The 18,285-nt window shown below is 40.4% G+C and overlaps 1 protein-coding gene across 1 annotated transcript in view; it reads left to right on the plus strand.

Moving 5' to 3' along the window:
• Nucleotides 1-71: 71 nt before the first annotated feature.
• Nucleotides 72-18,285, plus strand: part of FRMD7 (FERM domain containing 7) — a 42,532-nt gene continuing 24,318 nt past the window's right edge. Inside the window, 1 exon segment of the mRNA XM_024750027.1 lies at nt 72-101. Within this exon segment, the coding sequence (XP_024605795.1) occupies nt 72-101 (30 nt within the window).

Here is an 18,285-nt window from a genome sequence, read left to right on the forward strand (position 1 = left end):
GAGCCAGAGGGAGGATTCCAAAATGGCATTTGCCTGCACCAGTCTCCACGTGGTAGAAGGACCTCCCAAAAATGGGTGCCGCCAGTGTCTATGTCCGCAGGGTAAGCTCCAGTTGCCTCCTTCCTCTCTGGGCAGCTCTCCAAGATCAGCAGGTGGGTCTGACCCAGGCTCCTTTCACATTACTGCTTCTGCCCTGGGTCCCAGAGCATGTGAGATTTTGTCTGTGCCCTTTAAGAGTGGAGTCTCTATTTCCCACAGCCCCTGGGTCCCCTGAAAGTAAGCCCTGCTGGCCTTCAAAGCCAAATGTTCTGGGGGCTTGTATTCCTGGCACAGGAACCCCAGGCTGGGCAGACCAATGTGGGGCTTAGACCCTTGGATCCTTGGGGAGAACCTCTGCAATTGTAATTATTCTCTTGTTTGTGGGTCACCAACCTAGGGGTATTTGTCTTGACTATGCTGTGACTCCACCCCTCCTACCTGTTTCATTATGGTTCCTTCTTTATATCTTTAGTTATAGAAGATCGTTTCTGGTAGGTTCCAGTCTTTTTCATCGATAGTTATTCTATAAATAGTTGTAATTTTGGTGTGCCCATGAGAAGAGGTGAGATCAGGGTCTTTCTACTCGGCCATCTTGGCCTCTAAGCCAGTGTGTTTAACTACATTTTAAATTACTCTGTGGTAGCTACTCATAGTAACACTAACACAGTTAATAATAATGATAACAACAATACTACTGACTACTAATCATGGATAGTATTTGTCAATAGCCTATGTTCTAGGTGAATTTTGCATGCACTACTTCATGTTATGTTCACACAAATCAAATGAGTGTCCTATCTAGGGTAGTTCCATTACCTGTCTGTGCCTTGGGCTTTCTCATCTATAAAATGGAAATAATATTAATACTCATTCTATAAGATTGTGACAAAGATTAAATGAATTAATATATGTAAAACACTTAGAACAGTGCTAGCAAGTGCTATAAAGGTATTTGCTACATTGATGCCTTGTGGAATTTGGCTCCAAATTTAGGTGGTGGATACACATCCTGATACTTATATCCAAGCAGCAATATTCCAAGCTGATGGGGCCTAGAACATTATTTTTATCTTTATTTTACTGGCATGTAAACCAAGGTGCAGAAAGGTTGACTTATCCAAGGTCACATTGCTATTTAAGTTAATGAGTGAGCTGGGGTTCAAGCCCCAGTCTGTCTAGTTTCAAAACCCTGGCTGAACAGAAACAAACTCACAGACATAGAAAACAAACTTATGGTTACCAAAGGAGAAAGGAGGGGGAGGGATAAATTAGGAGTTTGGGATTAACATATACACACTACTATATATAAAATAGATAAACAATGAGGACCTACTGTAAAGCCCAGGGAACTATATTCAATCCCTTGTAATAACCTATAATGAAAAGAATCTGAAAAAGAATATACATATATAGGTATATGTATAACTGAATAACTTTGCTGTACACCTGAAACTAACACAATATTGTAAATCAACTATACTTCAATTTTTAACAATTTTAAAAAAATTGTTTGAAACTATGCATTTAAAAGCATTATGTTTGTATTGTGAAATATAACTTAAATATAAAGCATGCATTTATGGAATAAGTTCACACTTCAGAAAAAAATAAAAAACGCTGGCTGGTCATTGGTTTGGTGGTGGGCTTGTGACTCGAGTGGGATTGCTATAATGTGTTGTAAAGCTTCCTGGTTTTCCAGGACATGATAACGTATCCTCTAGTTCCAAGCAGCCTGCCCCACACTAGTTGCACAATCACTGTTTGATGACAGACTGACCAACAGGCTGACCGTATCAGCTCATCCCCACCCCTCTGCCTGTACAAAGTACAATACTCCAAGCAAAGGAGCTTCTAAACCACATCAGAGAAAATCATCCTGGAGTCATAATGTCCCAGGCTAGCCAATGTTGACCATTTCTTTGCCAGGGATTTATTTTTCATTGCAGGGGGCCCCAGCTGCCTGATGAATGCCTTTGTTTAAACTCCTGAATTTGCTTTGCCCCTCATAGCCTAAGGTTTGTTGATTCAGAGAATAAATTGAACTGAAAAAGAAAGAAAGTGCTTGTGCTTTGTCTGGCCAGGGGCCAGGTGGAACTGTGGGCCAAATGTGGTTTAGGTGCTGCCTGTCATACCCCTCTAGGGCTCCCATATCGTATCTGCGGTCACCTGGCTGTCAGGCTGTTCTCCTGATGCTTGAGCTCAGAGGAGAGGCCTGGACTCAAGCCTTCCCACTCCACTCCTCTCCTGCCCTTTCTCTTCCCAAGCCCACAGCTGACAGGAAGAGGGAGTCTGAAGCCAAGAACATTCGAGGTGCTGGAGGTGGGGATTGGGGAACTCTCTTTGGAGCTGGGTGGGTGGCGGTTGGACGTTTGTTCAAGTCTGCACTCATGGGAATCTCTGTGAAGGGTTTCAGTTAGTTGGGGCCTTGCCACCCCTTCACCTTTCAGAACAGTGCAGGGCCCCACCTGGTGCCTGGGTGCTGGGGAGGACCAGCTGAGGCTCCCTACCCTGTAGCAAGAGCTCTCTGCAGAGCTTCTCTCAGAGTGAAACTTGCTCGAGGGCAAGATTCCTCTGGATTCTACAGGAGTTTCTCTCTTTCTATTAAATGTCATTTACTTTTTGTTTGCATCCTTATTTGACCAGTCACAAATACAAATATATTACACTAATAAGAGCTTAGCCTTAGCTTGTGGTTTAAGACAGTGAAGTTGTCACTTGCAACTTAGCGACAGAAATTCTTCAAACTGGCTGAGCTGAGTCCAATATCTTGGGGTCAAAAGGGCTTGGTTTGAGGGGCAGAACCACCCAGGAGGTGGCAGGACTGACCCAGCAATTTCCTAAAAGGACCTGGAGCATGTTATCCCAGCAGCAGAGAGCGATGCTGGCCTTTGTGATACTGGGTGCCACTAAGCAGTTGTGTGCCAGACTGTCAGAACTGGAAAAACATTTGGTTAGACCAGTTCTACTGCTGAGAGATCCACCCTGAACAGATCATTGACACCACAGGAGGTAGGAAGGAATTGGCCAATGAAATGCCAGGGCAAGGCACCACAGGGAAGATCTGCTGAAGGCTGCAGAGCTCAGGAAGCATGCAAAGTGACAGGCGTTCAGGGGGGCACTTCTCTTCTCTGGGGGCTGTGGAACTCTCTGATGTATAGCTTGCCTGTTCTAAACACAGCTGCTAGGCAAAAGTTACAATTATTACCCCCACAGAATCTTACTCCAGCCTCCTTTCCTTTATTCCCTGTCTTTCTCCTTACCCACTTCCTCCTTCTCTTCTGGGTCCAAGGTGTGGAGCTAGGGTGGAAGGGGGGGTCTGTCTGGGCTAGCTGACCCCAGGCCCTGAAAGCACTTAGGCATGGCGCCTCACCACTAATCGCTGGGCTTAGCTGTCTTAAACAAGAGGTCTTTTGTCCTCTGAGCTTCCTTCTATGATGAGGAAATTCACCTTTCAACAGACTTAAACAAAGACAAAAGTTCTCCAGAATTTCATACTCAGAATATTTCAAATGATTTCACGAGATCTGTCATAAAGTTACTGTCAATTGCCTTCAATGCTATGAGATACAATTTCCTGGCCTATGTTCCAGAAATTTCCACTTACATTATTTCATACAATCATTAGTTAATAAGTGTGTTAAATAGGTATTACTATCCTGCCTCATTCATTCATCACTCACTTAACTTCTTATGAGCCCTCATTGCTTCCATACACTGGGTTGGCTAATGAGGATGCAGAGAAAAATAAGAAATAGTACCTGACCTCAAAGACAGCATAGTTTAGTGGAAGAATCAGAATGTAAAAAACCAGGTACACTACAGTATGATCTATACAAACGCAGTGGCAAAGAGTTTTTTAATGGCACAACAGGAGAGGGGCACCTAACACAGATTGAAGTGTGTTTGTTGCGGGGATGGTCAGACAGGCTTCCTTGGTGGCACAGTGGTTAAGAACCTGCCTGCCAATGCAGGGGACACATGTTCCAGCCCTGGCCTGGGAAGATCCCACAGGCCGCGGAGCAACTAAGCCCGTGCACCGCAACTACTGAGCCTGCGCTCTAGAGACCATGAGCCACAACTACTGAGCCCACACGCCACAACTACTGAAGCTCATGCTCCTAGAGCCTGTGCTCCTGCATAGAGGGAGAAGATATCTAACCTGAGCCCGAATGACCAGTACTAATTATATAAGCTGAGAAGTGCAGAGAGTATCATATAGGATAAATCCAAGGAGAAACATACCAAGACACATATTAATCAAACTATCAGAAATTAAACACAAAGAAAAAAATGCAGCAAAGGGAAAACAACAAATAACATATAAGGGAATCCTCATAAGAGTAACAGCAGATGTTTCAGCAGAAACTCTGTGAGCCAGAAGGAAGTGGCAAGACATACTTAAGGTGATGAAAGGGAAAAACCTACAATGAAGATTACTCTACCCAGCAAGGATCTCATTCAGATTCAACAGAGAAATAAAAAGCTTTACAGACAAGCACAGGCTAAGAGAATGCAGCACCACCAAACCAGCTTCACAACAAATGCTAAAGGAACTTCTCTAGGCAGGAAACACAAGAGAAGAAAAAGACCTACTATAACAAACCCAAAACAATTAAGAAAATGGTAATAGGAACATACATATTGATAATTACTTTAAATGTAAATGGATTAAATGCTCCCACCAAAAGACATAGACTGGCCGAATGGATACAAAAACAAGACCCATATATATGCTGTTTACAAGAGACCCACTTCAGACCTAGGGACACATACCCACTGAAACTGAGGGGATGGAAAAAGATATTCCATGCAAATGGAAATCAAAAGAAAGCTGGAGTAGCAATTCTCATATCAGACAAAATAGACTCTAAAATAAATATTAAAAGAGACAAAGAAGGACACTACATAATGATCAAGGGATCAATCCACGAAGAAGATATAACAATTGTAAATATTTATGCACCCAACATAGGAGCACCTCAATACATAAGGCAAATGCTAACAGCCATAAAAGGGGAAGTCGACAGTAACACACTCATAGTAGGGGACTTTAACACCCTACCTTCACCAATGGACTGATCATACACAATGAAAATAAATAATGAAAGACAAGCTTTAAATGATACACTAAACAAGATGGACTTAATTGATATTTATAGGACATTCCATCCAAAAACAACAGAGAACGCTTTCTTCTCAAGTGCTCATGGAACATTCTCCAGGATAGATCATATCTTGGGTAACAAATCAAGCCTTGGTAAATTTAAGAAAATTGAAACCATATCAAGTATCTTTTCTGACCACAATGCTATGAGACTAAATATCAATTACAGGAAAAAATTTGTAAAAAATACAAACACACAGAGGGTAAACAATACACTACTTAATAACCAAGAGATCCATGAAGAAATGAAAGAAGAAATCAAAAACTACCTAGAAACAAATGACAATGAAAACACGATGACCAAAATCCTATGGGATGCAGCAAAATCAGTTCTAAGAGGGAAGTTTACAGCAATACCATCCTGCCTCAAGAAATAAGAAACATCTCAAATAAATAAGTTAACTTTACACCTAACACAATTAGAGAAAGAAGAACAAAAAGCCTCCAAAGTTAGCAGAAGGAAAGAAATCATAAATATCAGATCAGAAATAGATGAAAAAGAAACGAAGGAAATGATAGCAAAGATCAATAAAACTAAAAGCTGGTTCCTTGAGAAGATAAACAAAATTGATAAACCACTAGCCAGACTCACCAAAAAAAAAAGGGAGAAGACTCAAATCAATAGAATGAGAAATGAAAAAGAAGTAACAACTAACACTGCAGGAATACAAAGGATAATGAGAGATTACAAGTAACTATATGCCAATAAAATGGACAACTTGGAAGAAATGGACAAATTCTTAGAAAGGCACAACCTTCCGAGACTGAACCAGGAAGAAATAGAATATATGAACAGACCAATCACAAGCACTGAAATTGAGACTGTGATTAAAAATCTTCCAACAAACAAAAGCCCAGGATCAGATGACTTCACAGGCGAATTCTATCAAACATTTAGAGAAGAGCTAACACCTATCCTTCTCAAAACCTTCCAAAATATAGCAGAGGGAGGAACACTCCCAAACTCAGTCAATGAGGCCACCATCACCCTGATACCCAAACCAGACAAAGATGTCACAAAGAAAGAAAACTACAGGCCAATATCACTGATGAACATAGATGCAAAGCTCCTCAACAAAATACTAGCAAACAGAATCCAACAGCACATTAAAAGGATCATACACCATGATCAATTGAGGCTTATCCCAGGAATGCAAGTGTTCTTCAAAATAAGCAAATCAATCAATGTGATACACCATATTAACAAACTGAAAGATAAAAACCATATGATCATCTCAATAGATGCAGAAAAAGCTTCTGACAAAATTCAACACCCATTTATGGTAAAAACCCTCCAGAAAGTAGGCATACAGGGAACTTACCTAAACATAATAAAGGCCATATATGTCAAACCCACAGCCAACATCATTCTCAATGTGAAAAATTGAGACCATTTCCACTAAGATCAGGAAGAAGACAAGTCTGTCCACTCTCAGCACTATTATTCAACATACTTTTGGAACTTTTAGCCACAGAAATCAGAGAAGAAAAAGAAATAAAAGGAATACAAATTGGAGAAAAAGAAGTAGAGCTGTCACTGTTTGCAGATGATATGACACTATACATAGAAAATCCTAAAGACTGTACCAGAAAACTACTAGAGCTAATCAATGAATTTGGTAAAGTAGCAGGATACAAAATTAATGCACAGAAATCTCTTGCATTCCTATACACTAATGAAGAAAAATCTGAAAGAGAAATTAAGGAAACACTGCCATTTACCATTGCAAAAAAAAGAATAAAATACCTAGGAATAAACCTACCTAAGGAGACGAACAACCTGTATGCAGAAAACTATAAGACACTGATGAAAGGAATTAAAGGTGATACAAACAGACGGAGAGGTATACCATGTACTTGGATTGGAAGAACCAACATTGTAAAGATGACGATACTACCCAAAGCAATCTACAGATTCAATGCAATCCATATCAAACTATCAATGGCATTTTTCACAGAACTAGAACAAAAAAATTCACAATTTGTATGGAAACACAAAAGACCCCAAATAGCCAAGGCAATATTGAGAAAGAAAAACGGAGCTAGAGCAATCAAGTTCCCTGACTTCAGACTATATTACAAAGCTACAGTAATCAAGACAGTATGGTACTGGTACAAAAACAGGCATATAGATCAATGCAGCAGGATAGAAAGCCCAGAGATAAACCCATGCACATATGGTCACCTTATTTTTGATAAAGGAGGCAAGAATATACAATGGAGAAAAGACAGCCTGTTCAATAAGTGGTGCTGGGAAAACTGGACAGCTACATGTAAAAGAATGAATTTAGAACACTCTCTAACATCATATATAAAAATAAACTTGAAATGGATTAAAGACCTAAATGTAAGGCCAGACACTATAAAACTCTTAGAGGAAAAACTAGGCAGAACACTCTATGACATAAATGACAGCAAGATCCTTTTTGACCCACCTCCTAGAGAACTGGAAATAAGAACAAAAATAAACAAATGTTACCTAATGAAACTTAAAAGCTTTTGCACAGCAACGGAAACCATAAACAAGACGAAAAGACAGCCCTCAGAATGGGGGAAAATATTTGCAAATGAAGCAACTGACAAAGGATTAATCTCCAAAATTTACAAGCAGCTCATGCAGTTCAATATCAAGAGAACAAACAACCCAATGCAAAAATGGGCAGAAGACCTAAATAGATATTTCTCCAAAGAAGATATACAGATTGCTAACAAACACATGAAAGAATGCTCAACATCACTAATCATTAGAGAAATACAAATCAAAAGTACAACGAGACATCACCTCACACCAGCCAGAATGGCCATAATGAAAAAAATCTACAAACAGTAAATGCTGGAGAGGGTGTGGAGCAAAGGGAGTCCTCACAGTGAAGTGGATGGACCTAGCGTCTGTCACACAGATTGAAGTAAGTCAGGAAGAGAAAAACAAATGCTGTATGCTAACACATAGATATGGAATCTAAAAAAGAAAAAATTGTTAAAAATACAAAAGAAACCAAAAAAATGGCTGCTGCATAAGCAGTCAAAATAGAGGCTCCACTCAAAGTGGCACCTGCCCCGCAAATACCCCATTGCCCACTAGCCCACAATTACTACTCACTTCGTTTCCAGCCTAAATAGTAATGATACTAGCTAATATATATCAAAAGAATGTTTATCATTTACTAGGTACTAATGTAAATTTTACATATATTAACTCACTGAAACCCTCAATGGAGTATCCCTGTTTGACAGATGAGCAAACTGGGCAGAGAGGTGAAGTAGGTTGCCCAAAGTCACGGAGTAGTAAGTGGTAGAAACAGGATTTGAATGGGGCACTCTGGGTTAAGAGCCCATGCACTCGACCACTATAATCTCTTTAATGTTTGTTTTTCAAGAGCCACTGTGTTGGAGTTATCTCGGCATTTCACATCTTAAGCAGTTAGCTCTTGTGTGTGTTGGGAGTGGTGATGCAGACACAACAAGGTTGGCTGTTTCAGGGAAAAACTGACCCAATGTAAGGAGGACCTGCAAGAGCTGTTGGGGTGCTTTCAGGGGATAGCTGAACAATGGAAACGGTTCAGAGACATGGACAGGGTTAGAACGATAAGGTATAGGGCATCTGAGAATTGCATGAAGCCAAAAAAGCTAGGTCCTTCTTTGGGGCTCAACGTGGAGGGGGGTTATGCACCCAAAAGGACACAATAGGTTCTCTTAATTCAGTGACATCAGTGACAGTCTGTAGTATGGTCTGTAGTATAGGTAACCAGAAACATAGTAGATGCTCAATAACTATCTGCTGCAACAATGAAAGATTGAATTCTCTCATTTCAATGAAAGAATACCATGCCTTTCTTTCTTGTACATTAGAATTTTAGATGTGCAGTATTTAATAAAATATATGAATTAACATTTCTCTGGGCTTGGTTGTGCTTGTCCCTGAGTACAGCTAGAGAATCCCAGACAACTGTTTTGAGTTATGCACCCTAACCATAGATCCACCGTATTGAAGTAGCCTTGTGGAGGGAGGACGGCAGTGTTCTGCAAACCTGGTATCAGCCCAGACTAAGTCAGACTGAGAGGAGTATGCGACTCTTAGGCTTTGGGTTGTAGAGCCTAAGTCGCCCCAAGGCCCACAGGAGGGAGTTAGCACTCAGGACTTCCATGACTGTATGCCAGGGTAGCTGGGAGGAAAGGGATAAAAGGCTGCAAGCAGGCCCAGGAGTTAAGTTATATTGCTAAACCACAATCTTCATGAAATACCTGTGGTGTGCACAACAGAGGTGGAGACTACTCAAGGGGAGAGCAGAGCTGAGTGGAGCCTAGCCCATGGGCATTGTAGGTCCAATCCAGAACCGAACAGCAGGAACCCAAGTAAACAGACTAAGTGAACAAGGGTCAAGAACTAAGGCAGATGTCTGCATAGGGAAAGAAGAATGAAATCACAGGTCCTGAGTGACTTCTGCAAGAGTGGAGCTTGGCAAGAAGCCAAGTTGAGACTCAGGCAGGAAGCCCTTATAGGCTTCTTGCTGGGGGGCAGAGCTGGTCCCTTAACCTAGTCCACAGGTGTTGACAAGCATGCACACCTGGCTAACGTAGGGGTGTTGAAAGGGTGGGGGAATGAGACACTTCATGACAGATAGATTAGCCTGAGTGATGGCTCAGATGACCACTCATTTTGCTACTCAGAAGTCCTTTAGAGGTTCATTTATTTTTCAATTTTCTTTTTTTTTCAAAATTTGATGCTAAGATTCTTTTGTTTTAAACTGAAGTGTAGTTGATTTACAATGTTGTGTTAATTACTGCTGTACAGCAAAGTGATTCAGTAATACATATATATACATTCTTTTTTTATATATTCTTTTCCATTATGGTTTATCATAGGATATTGAATATACTTCTCCGTGCTATACAGTAGAACCTTGTTGTTTATCCATTCTATAGATAATAGTTTGCGTCTGCTAACCCCAAACTCCCACTCCATCCCTCCCCCAACCCCCTCCTCCTTGGCAACCACCATTCTGTTCTCTATGTCCTTGATTCAGTTTCTGTTTCATAGATAGGTTCATTTGTGTCATATTTTAGATTCCACATATAAGTGATATCAAATGGTATTTGTCTTTCTCTTTCTGATTTTTTTTCAAGTTTCAAATCCAGCTTCTATATATGACAGAACATAAATTCATTAGAATATTCTGGTAAGCACTAAGAAGAAAATAAAATGCAAGTATAATCCCATCATCCAGACTTTAACATTCTCGTGTATATTTTATACATTGAAATACTACTTTCTTATGGAACCCTAAACTCCACATGTGTCTCTTGATTCATTTAACTTGGAATAGTTTCTGAAATATTTTTTTAAAAGATTTTCTGTTCAGCCAAAACAGATTCTCCATAGTAACCCTGATACATTGGGTTTCATGGCCTCTTATTAAATAGACGTTTTAAAAGGAATTATTGTTTAATGGCTTCTTTTTAGAGTTTCTGTGAAGTTCACAACCTGTCAGAACAGAGTGGCCTCCAACCTGCTCACAGCCTTGCTGGGCAACATAGTGAACACTTTATAAATGGAGTAAAACTGATTCTAGAAAGAAGAGTCAGGAATGTAGAACAATCAAGGAAAGGGAGGCTAAAGAAGGAGAAACATTGGAGTAATAAGCAGAAGAAGAGAAAGGTGAGTTAACAGTACAGTCAAAAGTTGAGAAAAGATGGTAAAGAAAAAAAACAGTGAACATGAAAGAGTGAATCAAAGGAACAAGTTTAGGTGTTTATCTCTTTTTGTTGTCCTTCATACATCTAGATATTAGTTTTCCCTTTATATTTAAGGACAGCCCGGTGTAATAAAATGAGCCCATTACTGGAGGCCAGAAAACCTGGGTTCCAATCCCAGATCTGCTATTAACCTGCTGGAAGATCTTGGGCAAGTCTCTTCCCTTGTCTGGATCTAAATCTCCCCACTTATAAAATGAAGGGCCCAGATTACATGACATTGAATGATCTCTGTTGTGTCCTGAATGTCTCAGATTGATAGATATGCACAGAATGTTTTATCAACCTGAAGTTTAAAAGAAAAGTCCGACTACCATTTGGAAGCTGGTTGTGCATCACACACAGCACGTGGATTTAGTGCTAAAGCATTAAGTGGAAACAAACAATTATAATTGTTTTAATTACCCGAGTAGCTAGTAATTTCGACAGGACTTGGGAGCACTGGCTTGAGAATGCCATTATTACACTGTCACTTTTGAACAGCTTTTCCAATGTAGGCATGGTAATTTCAATGTCCCAGGAATGGGGGCAAGATTGCTATTAGGGTGGTAATCGTGTTTTGTTTTGTTTTTTTCTTTCCTTAGTATGAAGAGCAATTCTGAGCAAGGAGAGTCTCTTAGACACATTCCAGCAAAGCATATGAATCAGATGGAACATGTCCAGATCATTGCCAAACCAACCTAAGGCCTCAGGCAGTAATACATCATTCCCTTAGAGCTTGAAAAGGGTGTCTGCTAGGAAGTATCATCTATCAGGGCCTAGACGAGCTTTCTGACTCCCGAATTCCCTTCTGAACTTAGTTTAATCAGTATCAACATGGCTGCAGGTAAAGAGGGTGGTATATAGGTATAACTGAATCACTTTGCTGTACAGCAGAAATTAACACAACATTGTAAATCAACTCTACTTCAATAGAAAAAAAAGGGGCGGGTGGTCAGTCAGCTGCTCAGGTTGATCCTTCAGGACTCCCCTAGGACAGCCACGTGGGCCGGAAATCTTTCTGAGCTGTTAATCTTAAGCAACTTTAAGCCTTCCATCAATCACACAGGCAGTACTTTGAACTGCTTTATGTTTTCATAAATAAAATAAAAACCAGTTGTAATTTGGTGTGAATTTCACACGTGCACAAGCAACTACAAGGCTTGTTCTCTCTGCTTACCACCACCAGGAAGTCTTAAGTACCCATTTAAACTGTTCTTCCCTCCGGGGTTTATTGCTGAGTCCTCTGGGCTCTGGGGAAAGGGCCTCCCTTGACATCCTACTTATTCTTTGTTCTTTGATGTGTCTAACTGCACCTTGTTCTCTACCAGATGCTGAAAGACTAGACTGCCTGCAGAGAGGGCTCCATTTTAGAATGAACTGCAGCTACCTGGTAATTAGCCTCTCACCACTCTCAGCAGTTCTCTTTTTACCAGGAGTTGAACCCCCAGGAGGGTTATAGCTTGGCCAGTACTTTCTTCTGCCCTGCCCCAAAGGAGCTCTGTTTCCTAGTTCCCTGGGTCGTTTACACAGTGTAAATTTTGAAAGTATGTCCAACTTCGTTTTTAGAAAACTGGTTGCATCTGACTATATTGGTAGATGAATAAGATATGTGTTGGATTTTTGCTGTTGTTTGTTGCAATGTCAGGATATTTGCATTAAAAATTTTTTCTAATTTATTTATTTTTGGCTGCGTTGGGTCTTCATTGCTGCGTGGGCTTTCTCTAGTTGCAGTGAGTGGGGGCTGCTCTTCGTTGCGGTGCGCGGGCTCTAGGCACACAGGATTCAGCAGTTCTGGCACACAGGTTCGGTAGTTGTGGCACATGGGCTTAGTTGCTCCGCAGCATGTGGGATCTTCCCGGACTAGGGATGGAACCCTTGTCCCCTGCATTGGCAGGCGGAGTCTTAACCACTCTGTTACCAGGGAAGCCCCAGGATATTTGCATTTTTAATGAAAAGTGAAACAGCCCTTTAAAAGGAGCAGTCCCAGGGTTTAACACTTAAAGGGTTCTGAGGTTTCTGGATGTAGCCTGCAGACAACAGGAATGGAGAAAGACTTACCTTCCTTCGGAAAGGTCCAAACTCTGTAAATGAAGTGTGTGCCTATTGCTGCTTACAAACAGAGAGCTGGATGGAGGTGAGGGAGTGTAGACCAAGATGCAGAACAAGATTTCTGCATCTTGGTCTACACTTTCTACAAGATTTCTGCCCATCTTGGTGAGGCTCCAGCTCAGTGTCCCTGTATCTCCCTCGCTCCTTTAGGAACACCACACTGCTTACAATCGAGTTGTTCACACCCTATTTTCTAATCTCTGCCTCTGACACCCTTCTCTTTTCCTCCTCTTCACCTGGCTAACTCCATCCTATCTTGGATTAGGTGTCCCCACTGTTAAGAATCCATTATGCAGGGACTTCCCTGGTGGTTCAGTGGTTAAGAATTCGCCTGCCAATGCAGGGGACACGGGTTCGAGCCCTGGTCTGGGAAGATCCCACATGCCGCGGAGCAACTAATCCCGTGCACCACAACTACTGAGCCTGCGCTCTAAAGCCTGCGAGCCACAACTACTGAAGCCCACACACCTGGAGCCTGTGCTCTGCAACAAGGGAAGCCACAGCAATGAGAAGCCCGTGCACCGCATCAAAGAGTAACCCCTGAGTGGCAACGAAGACCAAATGTAGCCCTCCAAAAAATTATTTAATTAATTAATTTTTAGAAAAAGAATCCATGTACTATACCCTCACCCACATTTCTGGGTTAGGTGCCCTTTGGGTGTGATATCACATTAACCCCTGCATACAAGCTTAAAAGCACACTTAGCCCCAACCACTGCGATCACCTGTTGACGCGCCTGCCTTTCCTGCCAGCCTATGTATTCCTTGGTGGTAATGCCTGGGTCTTGTTCACCTCGGTATCCCTGCAGTTCAGGAAAGTACCTGGCACAGAACAGGCAGTCAGTATTGTGTGTTGAATTGAAGGGGTTGTAGAAAGTGTCACAAAAGAGTAAAGGCATATAAAGGAGGAAAAGGGCAAACGCATCAAAAGTAAGCCTGGAGTTTGCACAGGGGGAAATTACAACAGGAAAACAAAGAGAACTGAAGAAAGAGAATAAAGAATGGAGAAAAAACATGTTAAAGGAGAGGGATCGACTTTTAAAATGTTTATTAGGGAGAAGGTTAAGACTGGTGAAGCAGTTCTCTGTCCCTGTTTTTTTGTGTGGTTGTTACGGTTGAGCCTTACCTATAAAAATACGGAGCCAGGGTTAACATGACTGAAAGGTACCTCATTCACTTGCTACTGGAGGAATGATCACCAGACACCGGTTTCTATGAGGGGAAATGAATAGTCATGTCTCTGATTCTTAATATTCCAGATTTTGAATATTCAGATAAATGCTGCCGTTGTCAAAACAGACCCCCTGGAGTGGCCCAAATACAAATAACCAGGTGACCACACATCAGAGTTCGTCCAGGACAGTCCTGGCTTACACCTATTGTGACAGTATAACAATTACTAGTGCCCTGTCAACTCTCAAAACCCTCCCAATTTGGATGATAAATTATATAGTCGCCCTATAAACAGTCAACATTTCTTGAGCTCTTCCTTTGGACCAGATACTGTGTAAAGTACTTGACAAGAATAGTCTCATTAGATGCTCGCTATGACCCTTCTTGAAAATGGAGACGCCATTCACATGCCAAAAGATTCATCCTTTTAAAGTGTACAATTCAATGGTTTTTAATATATTCATTGTTGTACAACCATCACAACGATCTAATTCCAGAATATATGCATCCTCCCCAAAAGAAACCCCATACTAGTTAATAGTCACTCCCTATTCCCCTCTCCCCCCAGTCTCTGACCACCACCAATCTGTTTTCTGTCTCTATGGATTTGCCTGTTCTGGACATTTCATATAAATAGAATCATATAATATGTGACCCTTCTGTGTTTGACAGTCTTATTTTGCAACTGAAGAAGCGAAGGTTCAGAGAGATTAAATAGTCTGCCCAAGATTACCCCTCTAGCAGGTAGACAGGTCAGAACTAGAGCCAGCTGTGTCTGGCTTCAGAGCCCACATTCTTAGCCACCGTGATGTGCTGCCTTCTCCTGTGTATTGCAGGTACTCAGCACATTTTGGAACTCCTTTTTGGCCTTCTGTAACTGGGCACATTGCTTCCAAAATGACTCACAAGTCTTCATTATTTGAGAGTGGATTTCGTGTTTGGAAAGAGTCAAAAGTCATAAAGAGCAAGTATGATAACTAAAGTGGGCTATCAAGTTGGGTCATTGCTATGGACTGAATTGTATCCCCCCCCCACCCAGATTCATATGTTGAACCTCTAACCCCACTCCCCATGTGATTAATCTGACTGTATTTGGAGATAGGACTTTTAGGAAGTAATTAAGGTTGAATGAGGTCATAAGGGTGGGGCCCTAACCTGATAGGACAGATGGCTTTATAAAACAGGAAGAGACAGGTCTCTCTCTCTCTCTCTCTCTCTCTCTCTCTCTCTGCTATTTTGTTGTCGTCACCGGAGTTTATATAGTCATATTTTGGGACTCAAAAATGAGGCATAACCATAAAATCAGAAGAATGGGTGATTATTATCTGTGACTTCAAAAACAGTTTCCTGAGGGGAGCATGAGAAATATTTTGAATGTGGGAATCAGCACTGGAAACAGGAGAAGCATCTATAAGACTCTTTAATTTTCCTTATATTTGTTATATTTTCCAGAGAAACACAATACACATTATAAAATTAAAATGGCCTATCATGCTACTGTTAATAATACGCTGTTGTTCCAGCTTATCCTTTTCTGAAACCTTAATTCTGTAGCCTACATTCTTTTGAAGTACACAGTCATTATGTGGATGCATTAGAATCTCTGTTATCTAATGTGATCAAAGGTGATTGTTGATCAGTTAATTGATAAAATTTGCCAAAGCAGAAAATCATAATAAATATGTACATTTACACACAAACACCTTAAACTTCTTACTTCAACATAAAACGTATACATTTATATTCATATGCCAAGCTTTTGATGCAGGGTCAAGGGCATTTTGAGTAAGGACTTCTGATCGGTGTTTCCATTTTTCTTCTCTGACTTATATGCGTAAGGCATCATCTATGATTTCCAGTATTTGTTCATTTAATGTGGAAAAATTTGAGTACAGAATCCTTCCAGATTTTATCCCCCAATATTTTACTGCTGTCCTACCCAAAACTAATTTGACAGCACATTTTGGGGGATTCCCCCCTTATTGATTTTTTTTCAATTTAGTTTTCACAGAAACTACTCTTGTTATTAGTGATCATGATTCTTGTGATATACATACAATATAATTAAATTGTATAATTACAATAATAAGTAGAATTGTCAAAATATGTTCAAGAAAATAATTATTATCAAGCCTGAGACTCAGTCGATGGATGTAGAAGTGCAAAGTCATATTAGCTTACTAGCCATGAGCTTTCATCATGACTTAGGCATCTGTCAATGTTTTAAAGGGGGAATGGAAAGCATTCTCTGTGCGTTGTTGAGTTAAAGTTTATTAAGAGAGTTTCTACTGTCCCTGTTCATTTAAAAAAAGAATCCAGATATGTACAAACTAAAAAGGTAAGGTTCCCTTTAATCTAAACCCCTCTCCAGCAATAATGTTGTTAACAGGTTGGTATGTATTCTTCCAGACTCTTCTCTCTATATATCTATAAATATATGTGTGTATTACTTATGTCTTGTGATGTGCCAGGCATAGTACTAAGGCCTTGATGTGAATTATCTTGATTAATCCACACAATGACTCTGTAACATAACACTATTATTATCTCCATTTTACAGATGAGTAAACCAAGGCTCAGAACCGTTCAGTAATTTGCCCTAGGTCATATAGTAACTAATTTGTTCTTCCTCTTGAGAGGACTGTCCTGCTAATGCACATGAATCAAGTTAAATGTTCGGATCCATTCATCTATTTATTCAGTAAACATTTATGGAATGTCCACTCTTTTCCAATCACTGTATATAATGCCAGGTACTCAGACACATGGTTTCTGTCTTCAGGTACCTGGAAAAGGGAGATCAATCTGTGAGCTAAAACATTTGCCCCAATTCATCCAGTTAGTAAGTGGGTAGAGCAGGATTACAATACAGGCTTGTTTTAATAAACTGTTATATGACAGCCCTATGTGCATAGAAGATTTGGTGGGCTGTTTTTTGGAAACGGTCACCTTGAATATTTATTGTTTCCGTGAGATGAGTTTGGAGCCCCAAGAAATCAGTGTCCAATGGTTAAGACCGAGCTTGTAAGCTGAAGATTATAAATACAAGTTCTGAAAAGTTTTAAGTTATATGTGTGTGTGTGATTTTTTTAAAGGCAAACACTGCTCTACTGTAATCCAAGGGAGATGAATATAAGACAGGGTTCAGGATTGGAGTTCCAGTTCCTTGAGTGGGAGGCCCAGTGATAAATAATTTAGATCCACTAAGGAGCTTGATTAGAATGTTGAAAAGTGTCAGCTTAAACAAGAGCAAGCAATGGAAAAGAGAATCAGAAGTCCAGAAAAGAGAAAATAGGAAAGTTGTATATAGAGATATTATGAGAAAAATAATCATAACATACAAGTTGAGGAATTGGTTGAAAAAAATTAAAGGCTGCATGTTAAGACAGAACCAAGACCTTACCTATTGTGCAACACATTCCACTAGGCTGGCCAATTTCAACGTACACTACAGAGGGTTGAAGGGAAATGCGTCTCCCGGAGATGTGGGTAGAGAGCTTGAGCCACATGAGCTCCTGACCTCCTAATGCACAAATGCCAAAGGCTTTTAGAGCCAGTTGGCAAGATGTACAGGGGTGGACGAATCAGGGGATTATTCTTATAAACATGGTGTGGGATCTTACAGAAGGGAGCAAAAAGGCAGCCTGGATTGGAAACCTTACAGGAATGGCTATATATTCTTTGTGACTGCAGAAACATTTAAATATACAAACACATGGAATGTGGCAGCATTGATGGCGATGATTAAGCACCCCAATAAATAAAACCCCCAAATGGAAAAAAAAAAAAAAAAAAAGAAAAGAAAAAATGAGGAGGAGAAAGGAAAATCTTGAGTTTCTTAAATTGTTTGCAAAGAAACTGGAGTCTATGACGGAATTTGGTCCTCATGACTGAAACGTTTCTTTGGTGTTGGAAAAAGTATTGCTGTCATCTCTCTCTCTCTTTAGAAAATTTTTTAATTCATAATAAAAATCCCATAACAGCTCCTTGTCTGGAGGACTTTGAAAATAGGAGCGATTTCATCTGTCTGGAATGGTCTGTGTCAGGACTTGCCCTAGGCAAGGTTC

The sequence above is a fragment of the Neophocaena asiaeorientalis genome, unplaced genomic scaffold (assembly GCF_003031525.2).
Source record: "Neophocaena asiaeorientalis asiaeorientalis breed wild unplaced genomic scaffold, Neophocaena_asiaeorientalis_V1.1 scaffold366, whole genome shotgun sequence".
Classification (NCBI taxonomy): domain Eukaryota; kingdom Metazoa; phylum Chordata; class Mammalia; order Artiodactyla; family Phocoenidae; genus Neophocaena; species Neophocaena asiaeorientalis.